This window comes from Aureococcus anophagefferens (genome assembly GCF_000186865.1).
Source record: "Aureococcus anophagefferens unplaced genomic scaffold AURANscaffold_7, whole genome shotgun sequence".
Taxonomy (NCBI): Eukaryota; class Pelagophyceae; order Pelagomonadales; family Pelagomonadaceae; genus Aureococcus; species Aureococcus anophagefferens.
In genome coordinates this window covers 344,917-363,095 of record NW_008705567.1, presented here as the reverse complement: position 1 = coordinate 363,095, position 18,179 = coordinate 344,917, and the positions used below count along the sequence as shown (strand labels likewise).

Here is an 18,179-nt window from a genome sequence, read left to right as displayed (position 1 = left end):
GCCGTCGAGCTCCTCGCGGCGACGGTGCCCCGGTGCCTCACGCTCGAGAAGGCGACGGTCCGCGCGCCTTCGAGCCGACTTCGACGCGGGGGTCGTCGGCTCGCGCGCGCCGCGGAGCGCTCGACGAGCGCGCGCGAATCGTCCGACCGTCGGCTCCGTCGACGTCGACTTGAGCGCGTCACCGTGTGAGTCGCGCGCAGGTCGCGGTGGAGTACAACCCGCTGCCGCGCGCCGAGGCGCCCGCGCCGGACGCGGAGGCGCCCGGCGACGAGGCCGCGCCCGCGCCGGACCCGGCGTGCGTCTTCGCCCGGTTCCTCGCGGAGAACGTGCCCGCGCGCGCCGTGAGCCTCCGCGGCGACGGCCTCGGCGACGGCGGCGCGCGCGCCGTCGCGGACGCGCTCGCGCGCAACACGTGGGTCCTCACGCTCAACCTCTTCGACAACGGCATCGGCGACGCCGGCGGCGCCGCCGTCGTCGGCGCCGCGCGCTACAACACCATGCTCAAGACCCTGAGCCTCTCGAACAACGCGTGCGGCGACGGCACGGCGGCCGCCGCCGCGGCGACGCTCGTCGGCGGGCCCGTCGACGACGCGGCCAAGGCGGCCCGCGGGGCGGCACAAGAGAGCGAACTTCCCAACGTCAAAGGCTCCGATCGCGGCCATGTTCCACTCGTTTCGGCTGATTTTTGGACGAGCGATTGTCTCTCGGAACGGTCTCGACGCGTGGATGCTTTTTCCGGAACGCGCGCGCGCGGCACACTCACATTGAAGCGACGTTGAATCACCCTTTTCCCGCCCAGGCGGCCCACGAGGCCGCGCTCGGCCGCCTCGCGGACCTCAACAAGGCCATCGCCTCGGGCAAGAAGCCCAAGGCCAAGCCCGGCGAGCTGCGGCCGCCCGCGCGGGAGCGCGGGGCGCGCGCGCGCGCGCGACGTCGCGCGCCGCGCGCGCGCGCCGGACCGCGGGGGCGCCGCGCAGGCTCCCGCCGAACGTCGAGGAGGTGCCGCCGCTCGAGCCGCTCGTGTCGGCCGGCGGCGCGGACTACGCGCGGGGGAACAAGGCCCTCGAGATCCTCAACCTCTCGAACAACAAGATCAGCGACGACGGCGCGCGCGCGGCCCTCGCGGCCTTCTCGCGCGCGGCTCCGGCGCCCTTTTCGCGGCGCGCGCGCGCGGGCGAACGCGCGCGCGCGACGCAGGCGAGCCCGTCGACGGCCTCGACTTCAAGCTCGCCGCCGCGGTCCGCGAGGTCAACCTCACGCGCAACGGCATCGACGACGACGTCGGCGTCGAGCTCGCGCGCGTCTCCGAGGACAAGGTCGTCCTCTGAGGGGCGGGCGCCGTTAAAAAACCGGGGCGGCCCCCGCGGCGCGTCTCCGAGGACAAGGTCGTCCTCTGAGGGGCGGGAGCCGTAAAAAAACCGGGGCGGCCCCGCGGCGCGTCTCCGAGGACAAGGTCGTCCTCTGAGGGGAAGGCACCGTTAAAAAACCGGGGCGGCCCCGCGCGCCCTTCAGAGGTAGGCGGCGGGGAGGCGGGGCTGGGTCACGGCGAGGAGCAGCGGGCAGGGCTTGTCCCGGCCCTGGAGGAGGTGGAACAGGTCCGCGCGCGCCGGCGCAAGGATCGTGGAATGTGCTGGAGTAGCGTCGCGGACGCGGCGCCGCGCGCGGCGCTCGATGGACTCGCGCGCGTCCTTGAGGGGCGCGAGCTTCGGGAAGGGCTTCTTCGGCGACGGCGCGGGCCGCGCGACGGCGAGCGCGACGCGGACGCGGCTCGCCGTCGGCGCGGACGAGAGCACGCGCTCCGTCGCGCGGCGCTCGAGGTCCGCGAACTGGGCCGCCGTCGTCCCGCCGGGGACGTCGAGGACGACGTCGACGAGCGCGCCGCCGCCGGGCGCGCGCGTCGCGGCGACGGAGCCCAGCGCGGCCGCGGCGCCGCCGCGGAGCCGCACGCCGCCCGCGAGGGCCGCGGCGGCCGCCGCGGCCGCGGCCGCGTCCGCGGCGTCCGTGAGCTCGAGGAGCGCGTCGGCGCAGGTCTCGTAGCCCATCTTCGCGACCCAGCCGGCGACGACGAGCGCCGCCGCGGGGTCCACGAGCGGGTGCACGCGCGAGCCGACGACGCCGAGCAAGGCGACGACGGACGAGAGCGCGTCGGAGCGGTGGTGCTTCGCGTTGGCGAGCACCGCCGCCGACTTGTGGAAGCGGCCCACGCGGAGCGTCGCGCGGGCCAGGAGCTCCTTGGCGACGACGCCGCAGGCCGCGACGGCGGCCGCGGGCGCGCACGGCCCCGCGGGCGCCGCGGCCGCGCGGCCCGCCGCGAGGCCCGCGACCTGGGCCCAGGCGAGGCCCAGCCCGCCGGCGGCGAGCATGGCGCCGATGATGAGGGCGCCGACGGACCCGGCCTTGCCGCAGCCCTGGGGGTAGAGCGCCGTCGGCGGCGCGTTGTTCATCCGCACGGCCGCCATCGCGACCGCGTCCGACACGAGGTCGCTCGCGGAGTGGACGGCGTCGGCGATGAGCACCTGGCTGTTGCAGGCCACCCCCACGACGGCCTTGGCCGCCGACGCGACGACGTTGACGCCCGCGCCGGCCACGGTGATCATCATCTCGTCGTCGTCGAGCGTCGAGCGCAGCGTTGTCGCGCGCGCCGGTGGTCGGCGCGTTGGCGTCGGTGCGAGGAGGGCCGTCGCCGCGGCCGCGCAGAGGAGGAGGACGGTTGGGCGGTGCATGGCTGCTGGGAGAATTGGAAAAACGCGAGGCAGGCCGGCGTCGTCTGGCGCACGAGGCGTTCGAGTCGAGCTCGTCGAGGCACGCGCTCCCAAAGATGTTGCGGCTAGTGCAGACAAGTTGAATCACCAGTGCGCACTTTCCTCGAGCGAACGGCGACAGCGTGAAGCTCCATCGTGACGGCGACACTGACAAAAAGCGCAGCGCGGCGCAACGTCGACGCGCAGCGCGACATCGCGACGCTGATGAAGCCCGCATAGGTCTCGAGCGCGTCAGATGAGGTGAACCACTGTCCGCGGGGATGTAGAAGTGCTCCCCCTGCGACAGGACGGGCACGTCCCGGCAGCCTTTCGACGTGTGCGCGGTGCCGCCGCCGTCGAGCAGTGCGGTCGGCGTGAAGTAGTGGCTGTCGGGCTGCCGGAAGGCCGGCCCGCCGTCGAGGTGCAGGGTTGTCGACATCGACGCGTCGTCGACGATGGCGCGCACGCAGGATGCCCAGGTCACGGTCCGCCTTGCCCTCGTCGAAGAGCGGGAGCGCGCGCGCGTCCCGACATAGGCTGAGGTCTTCTGGCCCTTGCTCGACGTGAGGGGCCACTTCGGCGGCGGGTGCGCGCGCGCGCCGTCGGCGAGGACGTCCACGACGAGGCGCAGGACGCCCTCCTCCTCGAGCTCGACGCCGGCGTTGTACTCGACGACGACGCAGGGGCACCGCGGCCCTAAGTCGGAACCATAAGTGGATCGCTCGGTATTTACGGCGACGCGGCGCGGAGGGTGAGGACGATCGTGCGCACCGTCGACAGGCCGCCGGGCGGGATGTAGGCGAGCGTGAGCAGGCTGAACCGCGGGTCCCCGCCCAGCCCCCAACACAACACAAATCCCCAAACGGCCCGCCAGCTGGCACGGGCTGCCGCCGCGGGCAGCAAGGAGGCACGCGCTATCAAAACCAGGTCGTCCAGCCCATCGTCGATTGCGACGGTCCTTGGCTCCATCTTGACGCTTAGCAACCGCGTCGATCCGCCCACGTCGCACCACCTCCCCCGGCATCCCTTCGGCACATCGCGCAGCAACGCGTTGCCGCCCAAACCCGCCTTGCACTTCTGCACAACCCACGCGATTTCAACACACGCAAAACGAAGCCATGAAGCTCGTCGGTCTGTTCATCTTCGCCCCGATGGCATTGGCTTTCCGCGCCGGCCCCGCGGCCCGGCGCGCCACGCCGCGGCGCGTGTCGCCGCCTGGCCTCGCCGGGCCCGCGTCGCGACCGGAGCTCGGCGCGATCGCCGCGGGAAAGTCGTCGCCGTCGGCCGCGGACGGCGAGAAGCCGGCGTACATCTTCAACCTCGTGGCGTCGCTGTTCTTCTCGACCTTCGCGCTGATCGCACTCCTGCCGACGCTGCCGCCCGTGCCGATGGCGCAGCAGGCGCCCAAGACCCGGCAAGCCGAGCGCGCGGCGCTCGTCCGCACGCTCCTCGACAAGAAGGGTATCCAGTAGGCGGAGTCCGCTCGCGGTACGCGCGTGTACATAAAGCAAGGTAAGCTCGCTGCGAAGCGAGGGAGGGCGATGACGCGCGCGCCCGGAGCCCGAGCCGCGAATCCCGAACATCGCCGAGGACCCGCGAGTATGGCGCGCTCGCCCGCCGAGTCGGCGCCCTGCCCCCCTTTTCGGACGCGGCTGCGAGGCATGAGCGCCGTGGATGCCGGCGCGCCATCGACACCTAACTTGCCTGCAAGCCGAATATGCCGACACGTCGCTCGCTTAAATTTTTTTACCACTGCGATTTGCGAGGCCGTCGGCGCCGCGACCACACCCGCCGCATCTCCGCGCGACAACCCATGCTCCCAAAGTTCCTCCTGCTCGTCGCCGCGACGGCGCGGGGCGCCGGCGTGTCCATCGTCGTGCGCAACCTCGCCGGCGAGGACGTCGTCGTGAGCTGGCTCCAGCCCGGCCGCGAGCCGCGCGGCCGCGTGCCGCAGCAGGAGAAGCCCCTGAAGAACGCGACGACGATGTCGATCAACAGCTACGAGACGCACGAGTTCATCGTCGCGAGCGTCGCGCCCGCGGCGGCGGCGCGCGGGCGCGCGCGCGGGGCGGACGCGGACGACAACTGCGCGTTCTGGGCGTCCGTCGGCGAGTGCGACGCGAACCCGGGCTACATGCGCAGCTCCTGCGCGGCGTCCTGCGCGTCCGCGGACGACCGCGCGGCGGCGGCGGCGACGGAGCGGTCCGCGGTCTTCGCCGTCTCGGACTCGCCGGAGACGATCTCCGTCGTCCGGACCGCCGGCGGCGCGTGGGCCGTCGAGCGCGCGGGACCCGCGCGGGACGCCGCGGAGGCCGTCGACGCGGCGCTCGCGGCCTGCGGCGCCGGCGGCGCCGAGGCCTGCGCGAACCCCGACGAGGCGCCGGGCTGCGCGGCCGCGTACCTCGCGCGCTGGCTCGCGCCGCGCCGCGCCAAGCTCGAGCTCGAGCGCGGCCTCTTCTCCGCGTCCTACGACCGCGTGCCGGCGCCGCTGCCGGACCCGGCCCACGAGAAGGCCGAGCCCGAGGACCTGGCCCGCGTGCACGCCACGTACGCCGCGGGCGCGCGGCCCGTCGACGTCCGCGCCGCGTGCGGCGCGGACGCCGACTTCGAGGCGTGCGCGCGGCGCGTCGCCAAGGCCGCCGCCGTCGCCATCGCCCAGGGCACGGCCGAGGCCCAGAAGGCGACGCGGCGCCGGAGCCTCGAGAAGCGCAACGCGTCCTGCGCGGCGCACGCGGGGAACAGCGAGACGGTGGGAACCGTCGAGTGGACCTGGGCCGGCGCGGGCGACGCGAGCGCGACCTGGGGCGCGACGCCGGCGCGCGGCGCGCGCACGGGGCCGGAGCGCGCGCGGACCGTCCGCCACCTCTTCAAGCCGCCCGCGGAGCCCGCGGCGCTCATCGCCGTCGTCGACGACTTCGTCGACGACGACGAGTGCGCCGCGATCATGGCGTCCGCGAAGCCGCGGCTCACGCGGGCGACGCACGCGCACGAGGGCGACCTGAGCCACGTCTCCAAGGCCCGCGACAGCCAGCAGGCCACCGTGCGGCCCGCCCGGGGCGCGACGGACCGCGACCTCGACGACCCGATCGCGCGCGTCAAGGCGCGGTCCGTCGGCCTCGCGAACTTTCTGTCGAACTACAGCCTGGGCCTCGACGGCCAGGAGGAGCTCATGGCCGTCCAGTACAACCCGGGCCAGCAGTACATGCTCCACTGCGACGGCTCCTGCGACGGGAGCCCCTTCGTCGCCGGCGGCCGCCTCGCGACGGTGCTCATGTACTGCGCGGCCGCGGACGGCGGCGGCACGGCCTTCCCCAACGCGAACGTCCACGTCGTCCCGGCCAAGGGCCAGGCCGTCTACTTCCACTTCCGCGGGCCCGAGCCCGACGGCGTCGTCGAGGACTGGCACACGGAGCACAGCGGCTGCCCCGTGCGGAGCGGCGAGAAGTGGGTCGTCACGCAGTGGCTCCGCGACGGCGTCTCGAAGGAGTTCCCCCACCACCGCTTCGACCCCAGCGGCGGGCCCATCGGCTAGCGCGCGCGCGCGGGCGCCCCCGACCGGCGGGCCTCTGCGTACTTTTTTGGGCCGCCCCGCGTCACGCCGATCTCAAAAGGGCGCCGCGCGCTTGCCGACAAGGACGGGCCGCGGCGTCGGCCGCGCGCGCGAGGTCCGCGTCAACGCCGAGAAGGCGGCGTTGGAGCGCACGCCAAAGCCGACGTCGGCGGCGATCGGCGACTTTCGGATGCACTCCAAGGTCGTCGCGGAGCCGCCGCCGGGCCGGAGCATGCGCGAGTCGACGTTCTCGTCCGGGTACCCGGGCTTCGACGTGGATGAGTCTTAATCCTGTGTTAGTGAGGGAGCGACCAGTAGGAGACGATGGCGAGCATGACGTCGCGCGGGAGCGGCGCGCACCGGGAGACCACGCGCAGGCAGGCGTCCTCGTGCTTCCGCGCGCGCGCCGCCCATCCGCCCAGATAGGAGGGGGCAGGCGTCCTCTCGTTGACGATGCCGACCATGTAGTCGTTGAGTTCCCGGTTGGCCGGCGAGACGTCCTGAGACTCCAAGACTTTCGGTACCGCGCCGGCGCGGAGCAAAGTGAGGGCCGTATTCCGGCGATTGTTGCTGACGGCGACTTCCAAAGGCGTCCAACCATCATCGTTTTTCGCTTTGAGGTTCGCGCCGCGCTGAATGAGAAGCTTTACAATGGGCTCGAATCCAGATCCACAAGCGATGTGTAGAGCGGTATCACCATCCTCGTCACAAAGGTCGACTTCCGCGCCCGCGTCCAGAAGAAGGCGTACGCACGCATACCCCTCGGGCCCTTCGCCCCAGCCACATGCTGTGTGTATAGGTGACTCGTACCCGGCGGCGGCCCGATTCGGGTCCGCGCCTCGCGCCAAGAGCAAACGGCAGCATCCAACCAAAGCACGGGCGGAGGTGAGCATATATTCCGAGTAAGGATTCCGCGAGAGCGGAATTAAGCAGTAGCTTATCCAGGGAATTAAGCAGAATTTAGGGTCGGCGCCGCGCCCAAGGGCGTCGCGCAGCGCCTCTTCATCGTGTCTAAGTACGGCCCTGAACGCGTGTAAATTTAGATTAGCCACCTCCTGGCTCATGCTTTGGCCGCCGTCCCCTCTTCACTTCGTATACACAATTTGGCACAAAATGCCACAGGCGATCAAATCGGCGCCGAGCGTCGCCCGCGGGCGCGGCGGCCGCACACACACCGTCGGACGAGCTAGTTATCCGCCGCGGTCGCGCGCGCGAGGACGACGCGCGCGCGCGCCTGGAAGACGGCCGCGCGCGCGACCTGGAAGGCGACGAAGGCCTGCCAGAGGCCCCGGGGCGTCGCGATGGCGCCGCGGCGGACGGCGGCGTAGACGGCCGGCGGGAAGAGGAGGCCCGACGCGAGGTAGGCGAGGCCCACGAAGGCGAGGTCCGCGGACGCGAGGAGCAGGCCCTCGCCGTGCGCGACGGCGCCGTGGACGGCGACGGACGCCGCGAGGGGCGCCGCGAGCGTCGCGAGCGTCGCGCCCACGGCGGCGTCGGGCGAGAAGAGGCGCGCGCCCCGGGCCGCGAGGCCGAGCGCGGCCGCGGCGACGAACCCCGCGGAGAGGCCCGCGAGCCGCGCGAGCGTCCGCGCGAGGCCCGCGGCGGCCGGTGCGTCGCCGTCGGCGGCGAGGAGCGGCGGGAGGAAGGCCTGGGCCGTCTGGCCGGCCATGGCGTCGAGGACGAGGGACGCGAGGAGGTAGAGCGTGAACGCGAGCTGGTGGCTCGCGAGCGGCACGGCGCCGAGGCGCGCGGCGCCGTGCGTGAGCACGCCGAAGCTCGCGAGCTTCGACGCGACGAGGAGTAGCACGGGGCCCGCGAAGGTGCCGAAGCCCCGGCCGTTGGGCTTTCGCGCCCCCGGCGGGCCGAAGAGCAGGTCCCGCGCGTACGCCGCGGGCCCCGCGGCGCCGCGGCCGAGCGTCCGCGCGGCCTGGACCGCGAGGACGCCGCAGGACGCGGCCTGCGCGAGCGCCGTCGCCTCCGCGGCGCCGCGCACGCCCCGGCCCAGCACGCCGACGGCGAGCACGTCGCCCGCGACGTTCACGGCGGCCGACGCGGCCATGGCGACGAGCGGCGACACCGCGTCCTTGGACCCGAGGAGCGCCGCGGTGAGCGCGTTGCCGACGAGGAGGAAGGGCAGGCCGAGCGCGCGCACGCGCACGTAGCCCGCCGCGCGGGCCTGGATCTCCGCCGCGCCCGCGCCGGAGCTGCCGATGAAGAACGCGAGGAACGGCGCCGCGGCGAGCCGCGTCGCGACGAGGCCCGCGACGCCGCAGGCCGCCGCGAGGCGCGCGCCGCGGCGGACGACGTACGCGCGCTCGCCGTCGCTCGTCGCGCTCGCGTAGAGGTTCGTCGTGGCGATGTTGAGGAACGCGAAGGCGTAGCTCGCGCCGTCGCACACGGAGCCGCCGGGCCCGAGCGCGGCGATCTCGAGCGCGGACTCGGCCGCGGGCGAGCAGAGGCCCACGGCGCTCGTGTCGATGAGCGTGAGCAGCGGGCCGGAGATCCAGAGGCCCAGGGCCGGCAGCGCGAAGTTCCGCAGCTCGCCGAGGCTCGGGCCCGACGCGTCGGCGCCGCCGCGGGCGGGCCGCTCGCCGTCGGCGGCGGCGGCGCCGGCGCGCGGCCCGCGCCGCGCCGCCGCGCCGCGCCGCAGCGCGAGGGGCGACCGCAACGCTGCCTGGGGCGACCGCGGCACTGCGTATGCCGCGACGCCCGTCAGCACGAGTAGTGCGCCCAGGCGCGTACGCATCATTGCTGCGAGTTCTTGCACTGCTACGCCAACATCTCGCCAACAGGGGCAATGTCTACTTCAAGAACTTGCGGAGCAGCCCACTGAGCAGCCCATGATCAGCTTATGGGCCGCTGGCTCGCATCCCCGTCGCCGTCGCACGACGCCGAGCCGTCGCCGCTGCGGCCGTGACGCCGGCGGGATGCTGCGCCGCGTCGCCCTGCTGGCGCTCGCGCCGGCGGCCGCCGGCGCCGGCGCCTGCGTGTCGTCGTCCTACGACTACCACCCCATCCCGGACCTGCTGCGCCAGCCCATCGCCGACGAGTCGGCGCTCAACGCGCTCGTGTTGCGCACCTGCGGCGCCTTCTGCGGCGAGTCGCAGCTCGTGCGCTGGGACATGGCCGTGCCGACGCTCCGCGTGTCGCACGCGTTCGAGCGGCGCGTCCGCCCCCGGCGTCCCCGCGGCCGCGACGGGCCGTCGGGCGGCGTCGGCCGGGGACGACCCCCCCGCGCCGTCGCCACCGACGCGCGCCGCAGGTCGACATCGACGGCGGCGCGAGCTCGCTCGACCTCCTCTTCGCGCCCGAGGTGCCTCCGTCGCTCGCGGCGCAGTGGCACTGCGGGCGCCCGGGCGGGAAACGAACGTGGTCGACACGACTTCAACATGCATGTAGTCGCGCGATTTCGACATCGTATTTTTCACCCTCTGCAAAGAACTCACCGAGAGCACACGATCCGTCCAAACATCGGCCGAAACGACGTCGACGCGACCGAGATGGAGAGGCTTTGCTGGACGGGGCCGTTCCACCGGTCGTTTCCGGCGCAGGCGAGCGCCTCGACCTCGGCGGCTACGCCTGCCGCCAGCTCCGGGACCTCGGCCGGCGCCACTGGCCCGCGGCGTGGTGCGAGAACTCGGACGACGCGCCGCGGAGCGCGCGCGGCGCCGCCGCGGCCCTGAGCCCCGACGACTCGAACCCGGCGACGCGCGCGGCCCGCGCGGGTTCGGCCCGACGGCGACGCGCGCGCGCGCGACCGCCGCGACGCGCGCGCGTCCGCCGCGCGCCGCGCGCCCGACGAGCGCCGCGGCGCCGTCCGACCGCGAGTCGCCGCCGCGCGCGAGCTCGCTCGCGCGCGCCGCCGCGCGGCCGCGGCCGCCTCGACGCGGCGGCCGGCGCCCGCGCAGGCGCGCGCTCTGCGACTTCGACCGCGCGCCCGGCGCGCACGACGAGGCGAGCTGCGCCGGCGTCTCGGTGTCGCTCGCGTCGCCGCGCGACGGCGGCGCCTACGTCTACCGCCGCGACGCGCTCGTCGAGGTGCGGCTGCGCGTGTCGCGGGCCGGCGGCGCGTCCGCGGACCTGCGCGACGTGCTCGGGGACCGCGTCGGCGCGGGGACCGTCGCCGTGAGCACGGACCTCGTGACGTGGTCCACGTTCGAGCTGCCGCGCGACGCGGGCTTTTCCGTCGGCCACCTCAGCGGCGCCGTCGGCGACCACGTCGTCTACGTCCAGGTCCTGGACGGGGCCGCGCGGCCCCTCAGCGGGCTGCTCGAGGCGCGCTTTTCCGTCGTCGTCGACCCGGCGTCGCCGACGGCCGCCGCGCTCGACGCCGCGTTCGGCGCGGGCGACGCCGCGGCCGCCGCGCGGCGCTGGTACGCGTCGCGGCCCTGGCAGCTGCCCGCGCGGGGCCGCGCGCTCCGGCGCCTCGGCCGCGAGGCGGCCGCGGCGGCGTCCGAGGCCGCCTGGCGGGGCCTGAGCGAGCTGCCCGGCGACGCGCGCGCGCCGGAGCCCGCGCCGTTCCCCGCGGCGCGACCGCGCGCGCCGGGCGCGCCGGAGCGCTTCGCGAGCTTCCGGTCGCCGCCCAACGGCCTGAGCAACCAGCGGCGCGACATCTACGCCATGGTCATCGTCGCCGCGGCGCTGGGCCGGACCCTCGTGCTGCCGTGGCTCTTCACCTTCGGCGAGGACGGGTCCTCGAAGCGGTTCGTGCCCTTCGGCGACGTCTACGACGTCGACGCCTTCGTCGGCGGCCTCGCGGATCTCGGCGTGCGCGCGACGCCCGACGACCCCGGGGGGCCCAACGGAACGACCTTCGTCCACTGCAGCCACCACCCCTTCGTCGACGCGTCGTGGTACGCGGCTGTGTGGAAATCAAATCTTCAACCCGACTTCAATGTGAGCATATTCGAATGTTTTGACACGAGCACTTCCGCCGTGCTTCGAGAACTCGCCGAGAGCAATCGATTCGTCCAAAAATCAGTCAAATCGACTTCGATTTGACCGAGCTAGAGAATTCTGAAGTTTGGCCCCGACGTCCCCAGCTCACTGGTTGATTTCCACACAGGTACGCGGCGCGCCACGGCGGGAACGCGGCGCCGCGGCTCCACTTCGACTGGCCGCCGGGGTCCTACTCGCAGACGACGATGCTCAACCTCCACGACGAGCCGCTCAAGGTCGCCCAGGTCCGGGCCGCGCTCGTCTTCGCGGCCCGGGTCCGAAACCGCGGCGCCGCGCTCGCCGCCGCCGCGCGCGCCGGCGGCGGCCGGGGCAGGACAAGAGAGCGAAATTCCCAACTTCAAAGGCTCCTCTCTCGGCCGTTTTCCACTCGTTTCGGCTGATTTTTGGACGAGCGATCATCTCTCGGAACGGTCTCGAAGCATGGATGCTTTTTCCAGAACGCGCGCGCGCGGATCACTCACGTTGAAGTGACGTTGAATCATTCTTGTGCTGCCCAGGCGGCGGCGGCGGGCCCCTCGCGTGCCTCCACCTCCGCGTCGAGGCGGACTGGCGGCGGCACGCGGCGCGGTCCGCCAAGGCCACGGGCGCCGCGAACCTCTTCTGGGTCGACGCCGCCGACGCCATGGCGCGGTCCGCGGCCGCGTTCCGCGACCACGGCGTCGCGGCCGTCGAAGTCCGGCGCCGCGGACGGGTGCTTCGACGCCGCGCCGCCGCGCGCGCGCCGGACGCCGCATCCGCGCGCTCCGAGAGATGATCGCCCGTCCAAGCACGAGCCGAAGCGAGGGGGACGCGGCCGCGGCGGGCGCCCGCGACGTCGGGACCGCCGCGCGCCTCCGCGGCCCAGGTCTACCTCGCCGTGGGCAACGCGACGGACGCCGCGCTCGGCGCGTGGCCGGACCCGGCCGCGCCCCTCTACGACCGGCGCAACGCGACGGCGGCCGCCGGCGCCGGCGGCTGGGACGTCGACGGCGACCACCTCCTCGCGCGCGCGGCCGCGCCGGCCCCGCCCGGCGGCGCGCGACCCCCCCCCGATCCCGGCCGCGTCGACGCCGCCTCGGCCGACGTTCGGACGGCGGCGCGCGCGCTCGGACGGCGGCGCGCGCGCCGGACGCGCGGCGCCGAGCCCGGGGTCCCGCGCAGGCGCGCGGCCGTCGACATGGCCGCGTGCGAGCGCGCGGACGTCGTCGCGGGCAACTCGTGGTCGTCCTTCTCCCAGGAGCTCGCGGTCCGCGCCGCGGCGACGGGCCGCGTCGCCCTCGCCTACAACGTGCCCGGCGCCAAAGCCGCGACGCGCGCGGACGGCGGCGTCCTCTCGTGCCCGGCCGACGTCGCGCTCGCCGCCGCGCCGCCGGCGCCGCCGGCGGACGCGCGGCCCCTCTTCCACGTGCCCGTGCGGCTCTGCCTCGACGCCGACGACTGCGGGTCCTGGACGCTCGCCTACGCCGAGGGCGACGACCCGCCGGCGGCCGTCGCGCGGTTCCTCGCGACCGCGCCGCGCGGCGCCGGCGGACGGGGCGCCGCGCGCGCGCCGCGCGCGGCCGACCCGCGCGCGCGCCGCGCAGGCCGTGCCGCCGCGCTTCGGCGCGGACGTCGACCCGGCCGTCGCCGCGGGCCTCGCCGACGCCGTCGCGCGCGAGGCCGCCAAGCGCGACGCGCGCCTCGCGGACCAGGCGGCCTGGGCCGCCGGCGACGCCGACCGCGCGCGCGACCCCGCCGAGCGGCTCCTCGAGGGCCTCGAGGCGGCCGCGGGCCTCGACGGCGCCGCGCGCGCCGCGCTCCTCGCCGCCGCGCGCGACCTCGCCGCCGCGCGCGACGCGGCGCGCCGCGCGGCCGCGGACGCGGCCGCGGCCGCGGGCCGCGCGCGCGTCGCCGCGTACGACGCGCGGCGCGCCGACCTGCCGCCCGCGCGCGAGGGCGAGGCCTGCGCCTTCGCCGGGAGCGCGCTCGCGCGGCTCCACGGCGGGCCGGCGAGCAACGCGCACGCCGCCGGGGCCGCGCCGGACCCGCGGGGCCGCGCGTGGCCCCTGCTCCGGTCCGTGCGGCACCGCGGCGCGCCGCGCGGGAACCGGCCGGCAAAAGCGCGCGCGGGCTCGGCCGCGCCGCGCGCCGCGCGCGCCGATGCTCGGACGGGCCGCGCGCGCCGCGCCGCGCCGCCGCCGCGGCGGGCCGCGCGGCGCGCGCGCCGACGCGGCGCCCGCAGGCTACGACCTCCCGCGGCTCCTCGCGGACCTGGGCCTCGGCGGCGGCCGGGGCGCGGAGCTCGGCGTCTGGCGGGGCAAGTTCTCGGCGCACCTGCTCGCGTCGCTGCCGGACCTCGCGGAGCTGCTCCTCGTCGACGCGTGGGACGTCGTCGACGTCTACCAGTCGCGCGCGGACCAGGACGCGGCGCTCGCCGAGGCGTCGCGCGCCGTCGCGCCCTTCGGGCGCCGCGCGCGCGTGCTGCGGAACTGGACGGCCGACGCGGCGGCGCTCGTCGCGGACGGGAGCCTCGACTTCGTCTACGTCGACGCGTCCCACGACTACCGCAACGCGCGCGCGGACCTCATGGACTGGTGGCCCAAGCTCCGCGTCGGCGGCCTCTTCGCGGGCAACGACTACGCGTCGGGCTACGTGCCCGTCGCGGGCTACACGTTCGGCGTCAAGGACGCCGTCGACGAGTTCGCGGCGGTCCGCGACCTCCGCGTGCACGCGACGCGCGAGGACGAGCCCGGACGGCGCCGCGCCGGACTGGTTCATCCTCAAGTGCGGGGCGTAAGCGCGCCGCCGGGGCCCCGGCGGGGGGGGCGGGGGGGCCGCGCGGGCGCCGCGCGGGCGCGCGCGCGCTCAGGGCGCGGCGCCCCCGTCCTCGGCGCCGCCGTCGGGCTGGTGCGCGTAGTAGTGGGGCTCGCCGAGGGGGGCGCCGGGCTCGCCGAGGTGGGCCGCGGGGGCGACGGCCGCGAGCGCCGCGGCCGCGTCGTCGTCGCCGCCGTCCGCCGCGGGGAGCGCGAAGCCCGGCCGCTGGGCGACGGCCTGGGGGAAGTAGGACGCGTAGCCGCTCTGGAGCTGCTGGAGCGTGTAGGGCAGCGCGAGGCCCCCGGAGTTGGCGAAGTACGCCGCGGCGCCGGGCGGCGCGGGCGCCTCGGACGCGGGCGCGGAGCCCGGCGTCTGGGGGAAGAAGAAGGGCTGCTGGGACCGCTGGGCGGCCTGGAGCTGGGCCTGCTGCTGGAGGAGCGACATCTGCGCGATGGACGCCTGGCTCACGCCGTCCGCGCCGAGCGAGAGGCCCGCGGCGGTCCCCGCGGCGCCGAGGCCGCCGTCGCCGGCCTCCGGCGGCAGGCCGAGCTGGCTCAGCGACACGGGCTGGGCGAGCGTCGAGCCGTCGCTGAGCTGGACGCCGCCGGGGTAGGCGCCGAGCACGGCGACGCCGAGGCCGGGGACGCCGCCGCCGCCGTAGAGGTGCGCCGCGGGCGCGTCGCGCCGCGCGCGCTTGCGCCTGCGCCGAAGTCACATCTTCGACCCGACTTCAATGTGAGCGTAGGCGACCGTTTCGACGCGAGCTCTTCGGCCGTGCTTCGAGAACTCGACGAGAGCAATCGATTCGTCCCAAAATCAGCCGACTCGACTTCGATGGGACCGAGCTCGAGAATTCTCGAGTTTGGTCGGGACGTCCCAAACCGGCGGTCGCATTCGGCGCAGGCTCGCGCCGCGGCTTGCCCTCGCCGTCGAGGGCGTCGCCGTCGGCCGCGAGGCCGCCGTCGTCGCCGTCGGCGCCGCCGGGCCGCGCGGCCTCGGCGGCCTTGGACTGGCGGTTCACGCGGAGGAAGTGCTTCTGCGCGTGGCTCCGGACCTGCGGCTCCGTGCGCGTCATCATGACCTGGGAGATGCGCGTCCAGGACCGGCCGTACTTGGTCATGAGGTCGAGGAACTGCTTGTGCTCCTCCTCGGACCAGCGGCCGTGGCGCATGTTCGGGTTCAGCCTGCGCCGGAAACGACCGATGGCGCGGACCGGTCCGGCGCCGCGTCGCGCCGCTCCGTCTCGGTCGCGTCGGAGTCGACGCGGCTCCTTTTTGGACGGATCGTGGGCTCTCGGCGAGTCCGTTCCAGAGCACCGAACGCTCGCGTCGACCCTGTTCGATACGCACCATGGTGAAGTCGCGGCGCGCGCGCTCGCGTCCCGCGCGGGGTCCCGCGCGCCCGACCGCGCGTACGCCGCGCGCGCCTTGGCGCCGAGCTTGGCGTCGCCGCCGCCGTAGGACGACGCCTGGGCCAGGGCCTGGGCGGCCTGGTACTGGGCCAGCGCCGACGCGTCGAGGCCGTGGGGGTAGGGCGCGCCGTAGGGCGCGCCGCGGACGTCGCCGACGACGGGCGCGTAGGCCGCGAGCGGGCCGCCGGCGCCGCCGACGGCGCCGTAGGGCAGGGCGCCGAGCGACGCGAAGGCGTGGAGCGGGTAGGCCGCCGCGGCGGCCGCGGCGAGCGACTCGGCCGCGTGGCCGTGGCCGTAGTCGAGGCAGGGCGCGGCGAGGCCCGGCGCGGCGGCGCCGCCGTGGGGGGGCGCGCCGAGCAGGCCCGGGGCCCCGCCGAGCAGGCCGGGGGCCCCGCCGAGCACGCCCGGCGCGAGGCCGGCGCCGCCGAGGGCGTCGTAGGACACGCCGCCGACGTCCGGCGGGGGCTCGCCGACGCCGGGCAGCGACGTCGACGCCGCCTCGGCCATGGTCATGCCCGGGGCCGGCGAGCCCAGCCCGTCGCTCCCGCCGTCCAGCGCCGCCTCCATCGGCGCGCCTTGCGACGCCCGCCGGGGTCGACGCACCGGTCCGCGAGACGCCGGCGCGAGCTGCCCGAGGGGAACCGGCGGAATTGAATTTCGGCATGGTTGCAGTCGCGCTAATGGACACGACTTAGCACACCCCTGGCACACCCCCGGCCGCGAGAAGCCCGCGCGGAGGAAGTCGGCGTAGGCGTCGGGCCGGCGCGCGGCCGCGAGGATGCGCGGCGCCTCGTCCGTGACGTGGACGTCGGCGAAGCCCGCGTCGGCGAGGAGGCGCGCGAGCGCGCGCGGCTCGGGGAGGAAGTAGTTGTAGCCCGGCTCGCCCGCGCCCCAGTACGCGACGACGGCGCCGCCGGGCGCCGCGCGCTCCGACGTCGCCGCGGTCTCGAGGAGGAGCAGCCCGCCCGGCCGGAGCGCGTTGTGGAGGAGGCGGAGCGCGAGGAGCGGGTCCGTGACCTGTGTGCAAATCAACCAGTGAGCTGGGACGTCGGGGCCAAACTTCAGAATTCTCTAGCTCGGTCACATCGAAGTCGATTCGGCTGATTTTTGGACGGATCGATTGCTCTCGTCGAGTTCTCGAAGCACAGCCGAAGAGGCTGGTCCGAACCGTTCGATTACGCTCACATTGAAGTCGGGTTGAAGGTTTGGAATCCACACAGTCCGTGACGTGGTAGAGCACGCCGCTGCAGACGACGACGTCGAAGGCGCCGTAGTGCGGCGAGGACGCGTCGTCGAAGAGGCCCGGCGCGTAGAGGCTCGCCGCGAGGGGCTCGACGACGCGCTCGAGGCCCAGGGCCGCCGCGAGGATGCCCGCCGCGCGCGCCGCGAGCGCGTTCTCCTCGAGCGCGACGACGCGCCTGCGCCGACGTCGCATCTTCGACCCGACTGCGACGTGCGCGTACGCGACCGCTTCGACGCGACGTCTTCGGCTCTGCTTCGAGCGCTCGACGAGAGCCATCGACGCGTCCAAAAATCAGCCGCATCGACGTCGATTCGACCGAGCGAGCGAGTTCTGAAGTTTGGTGGGGAAGCCCCGGACCAGTGGTCGACTCCGGCGCAGCGACGCGCGCCGCGCCGAGCGCCGCGAAGAGGAGCGAGGACGCGCCCGTCGCCGCGCCGACGTCGAGGACGTCGAGGCCGTCGAGGCGCGCCGGTAGGCCGAAGACGTCGGCGTAGGCGGCCCAGAGCGTCAGGTAGCGGTGGCCCATCGTCGTGCCCGTCACGCGGAGCGGCCCCACGGCGACGTCGTGCGCCCAGGCGAAGTCGACGGTCAGCGCGCGCTGCCGCGCCGCGTCGACGTACCAGGACGCGTCGCCCGCGCCTGGGCAGGACAAGGGTGATTCAACGTCGCTTCAACGTGAGTGTTCCGCGCGCGCGCGTTCCGAAAAAAGCATCTACGCTTCGAGACCGTTCCGAGAGATGATCGCTCGTCCAAAAATCAGCCGAAACGAGTGGAAAACGGCCGAGATATGAGCCTTTGAAGTTGGGAATGTCGCTCTCTTGTGCTGCCCTGGCCCGCGCCGCGGAGCGCCTCGAGGGCGCGCGCGACGTCGCCCCAGGTCGCGTAGGCGCCGCCCGGCGGCGCGTCGCGCGCCGACGGCGCGCCCGGCGCGAACGTCGCGTTGAAGAGCGCCGCGAGGCGCTCGCACGCGCCGCGGCGCCGGGCGGCCATGTCGGCGCAGCGCAGGCCCCCGACGCTGTGGCCGCCGCCGGCGCCGTCCGGCGGCGCGAAGCGCACGGCGACGCCGCGCCACGCCGACGGCCGCGGCGCCGGCGCGCCGCACCGCGCCGCGACGGTGTCCGGCGCCGCGGGGCCGAGGCGCCGCGCGTTGCCGCCGCGCCAGGTCCGCGCGAGCGCCGCGGCGTCGACGCGGGCCGCTTCGAGGCCCGCGGCGGCGTAGAGCCCCGCGAGCGCGGCGCCGAAGTCCGCGTCGAAGAGCTCGTAGGCGACGACGCGGCGCCGCCTGCGCGGAACTCAAATCTTCCACCCGACTTCAATGTGGGCGTATGCGGCCGTTGCGACGCGAGCTCTTCCGCCGTGCTTCGAGAACTCGACGAGAGCGATCGATTCGTCCCAAAATCAGCCGAATCGACATCGATGTGACGGAGCTCGAGGGTTCTGAAGTTCGGTCGGGACCCCCCGAACCGGCGGTCGATTTCCACGCGGGGCGCCGCGGCAGCCGCG

The 18,179-nt window shown here is 75.0% G+C and overlaps 5 protein-coding genes across 5 annotated transcripts; 2 read left to right on the top strand and 3 right to left on the bottom strand.

Annotated features, from left to right (window-relative positions):
• Positions 1-1,508: 1,508 nt before the first annotated feature.
• Positions 1,509-2,723, bottom strand: AURANDRAFT_63403 (hypothetical protein; the record flags this gene model as incomplete). Its single annotated transcript, XM_009037791.1, has 1 exon — positions 1,509-2,723. The coding sequence occupies one exon, from the start codon at positions 2,721-2,723 to the stop codon at positions 1,509-1,511; it is 1,215 nt and encodes a 404-aa protein (XP_009036039.1).
• Positions 2,724-3,859: 1,136 nt separating this feature from the next.
• Positions 3,860-4,213, top strand: AURANDRAFT_63402 (hypothetical protein; the record flags this gene model as incomplete). Its single annotated transcript, XM_009038158.1, has 1 exon — positions 3,860-4,213. The coding sequence occupies one exon, from the start codon at positions 3,860-3,862 to the stop codon at positions 4,211-4,213; it is 354 nt and encodes a 117-aa protein (XP_009036406.1).
• A 341-nt stretch (positions 4,214-4,554) lies between these two features.
• AURANDRAFT_63401 (hypothetical protein) lies at positions 4,555-6,273 on the top strand (the record flags this gene model as incomplete). The annotated part of the gene is made up of 1 exon (XM_009038159.1): positions 4,555-6,273. One exon carries the CDS (start codon positions 4,555-4,557, stop codon positions 6,271-6,273), a length of 1,719 nt encoding a protein of 572 aa, XP_009036407.1.
• Positions 6,274-6,866: 593 nt separating this feature from the next.
• On the bottom strand, positions 6,867-7,142 carry AURANDRAFT_7202 (hypothetical protein; the record flags this gene model as incomplete). Its single annotated transcript, XM_009037748.1, has 1 exon — positions 6,867-7,142. A coding segment is annotated over one exon (276 nt), but the record flags the coding sequence as incomplete, so codon positions are not given.
• A 7,886-nt stretch (positions 7,143-15,028) lies between these two features.
• On the bottom strand, positions 15,029-15,181 carry AURANDRAFT_9191 (hypothetical protein; the record flags this gene model as incomplete). Its single annotated transcript, XM_009037790.1, has 1 exon — positions 15,029-15,181. A coding segment is annotated over one exon (153 nt), but the record flags the coding sequence as incomplete, so codon positions are not given.
• Between the last annotated feature and the right edge of the window lie 2,998 nt (positions 15,182-18,179).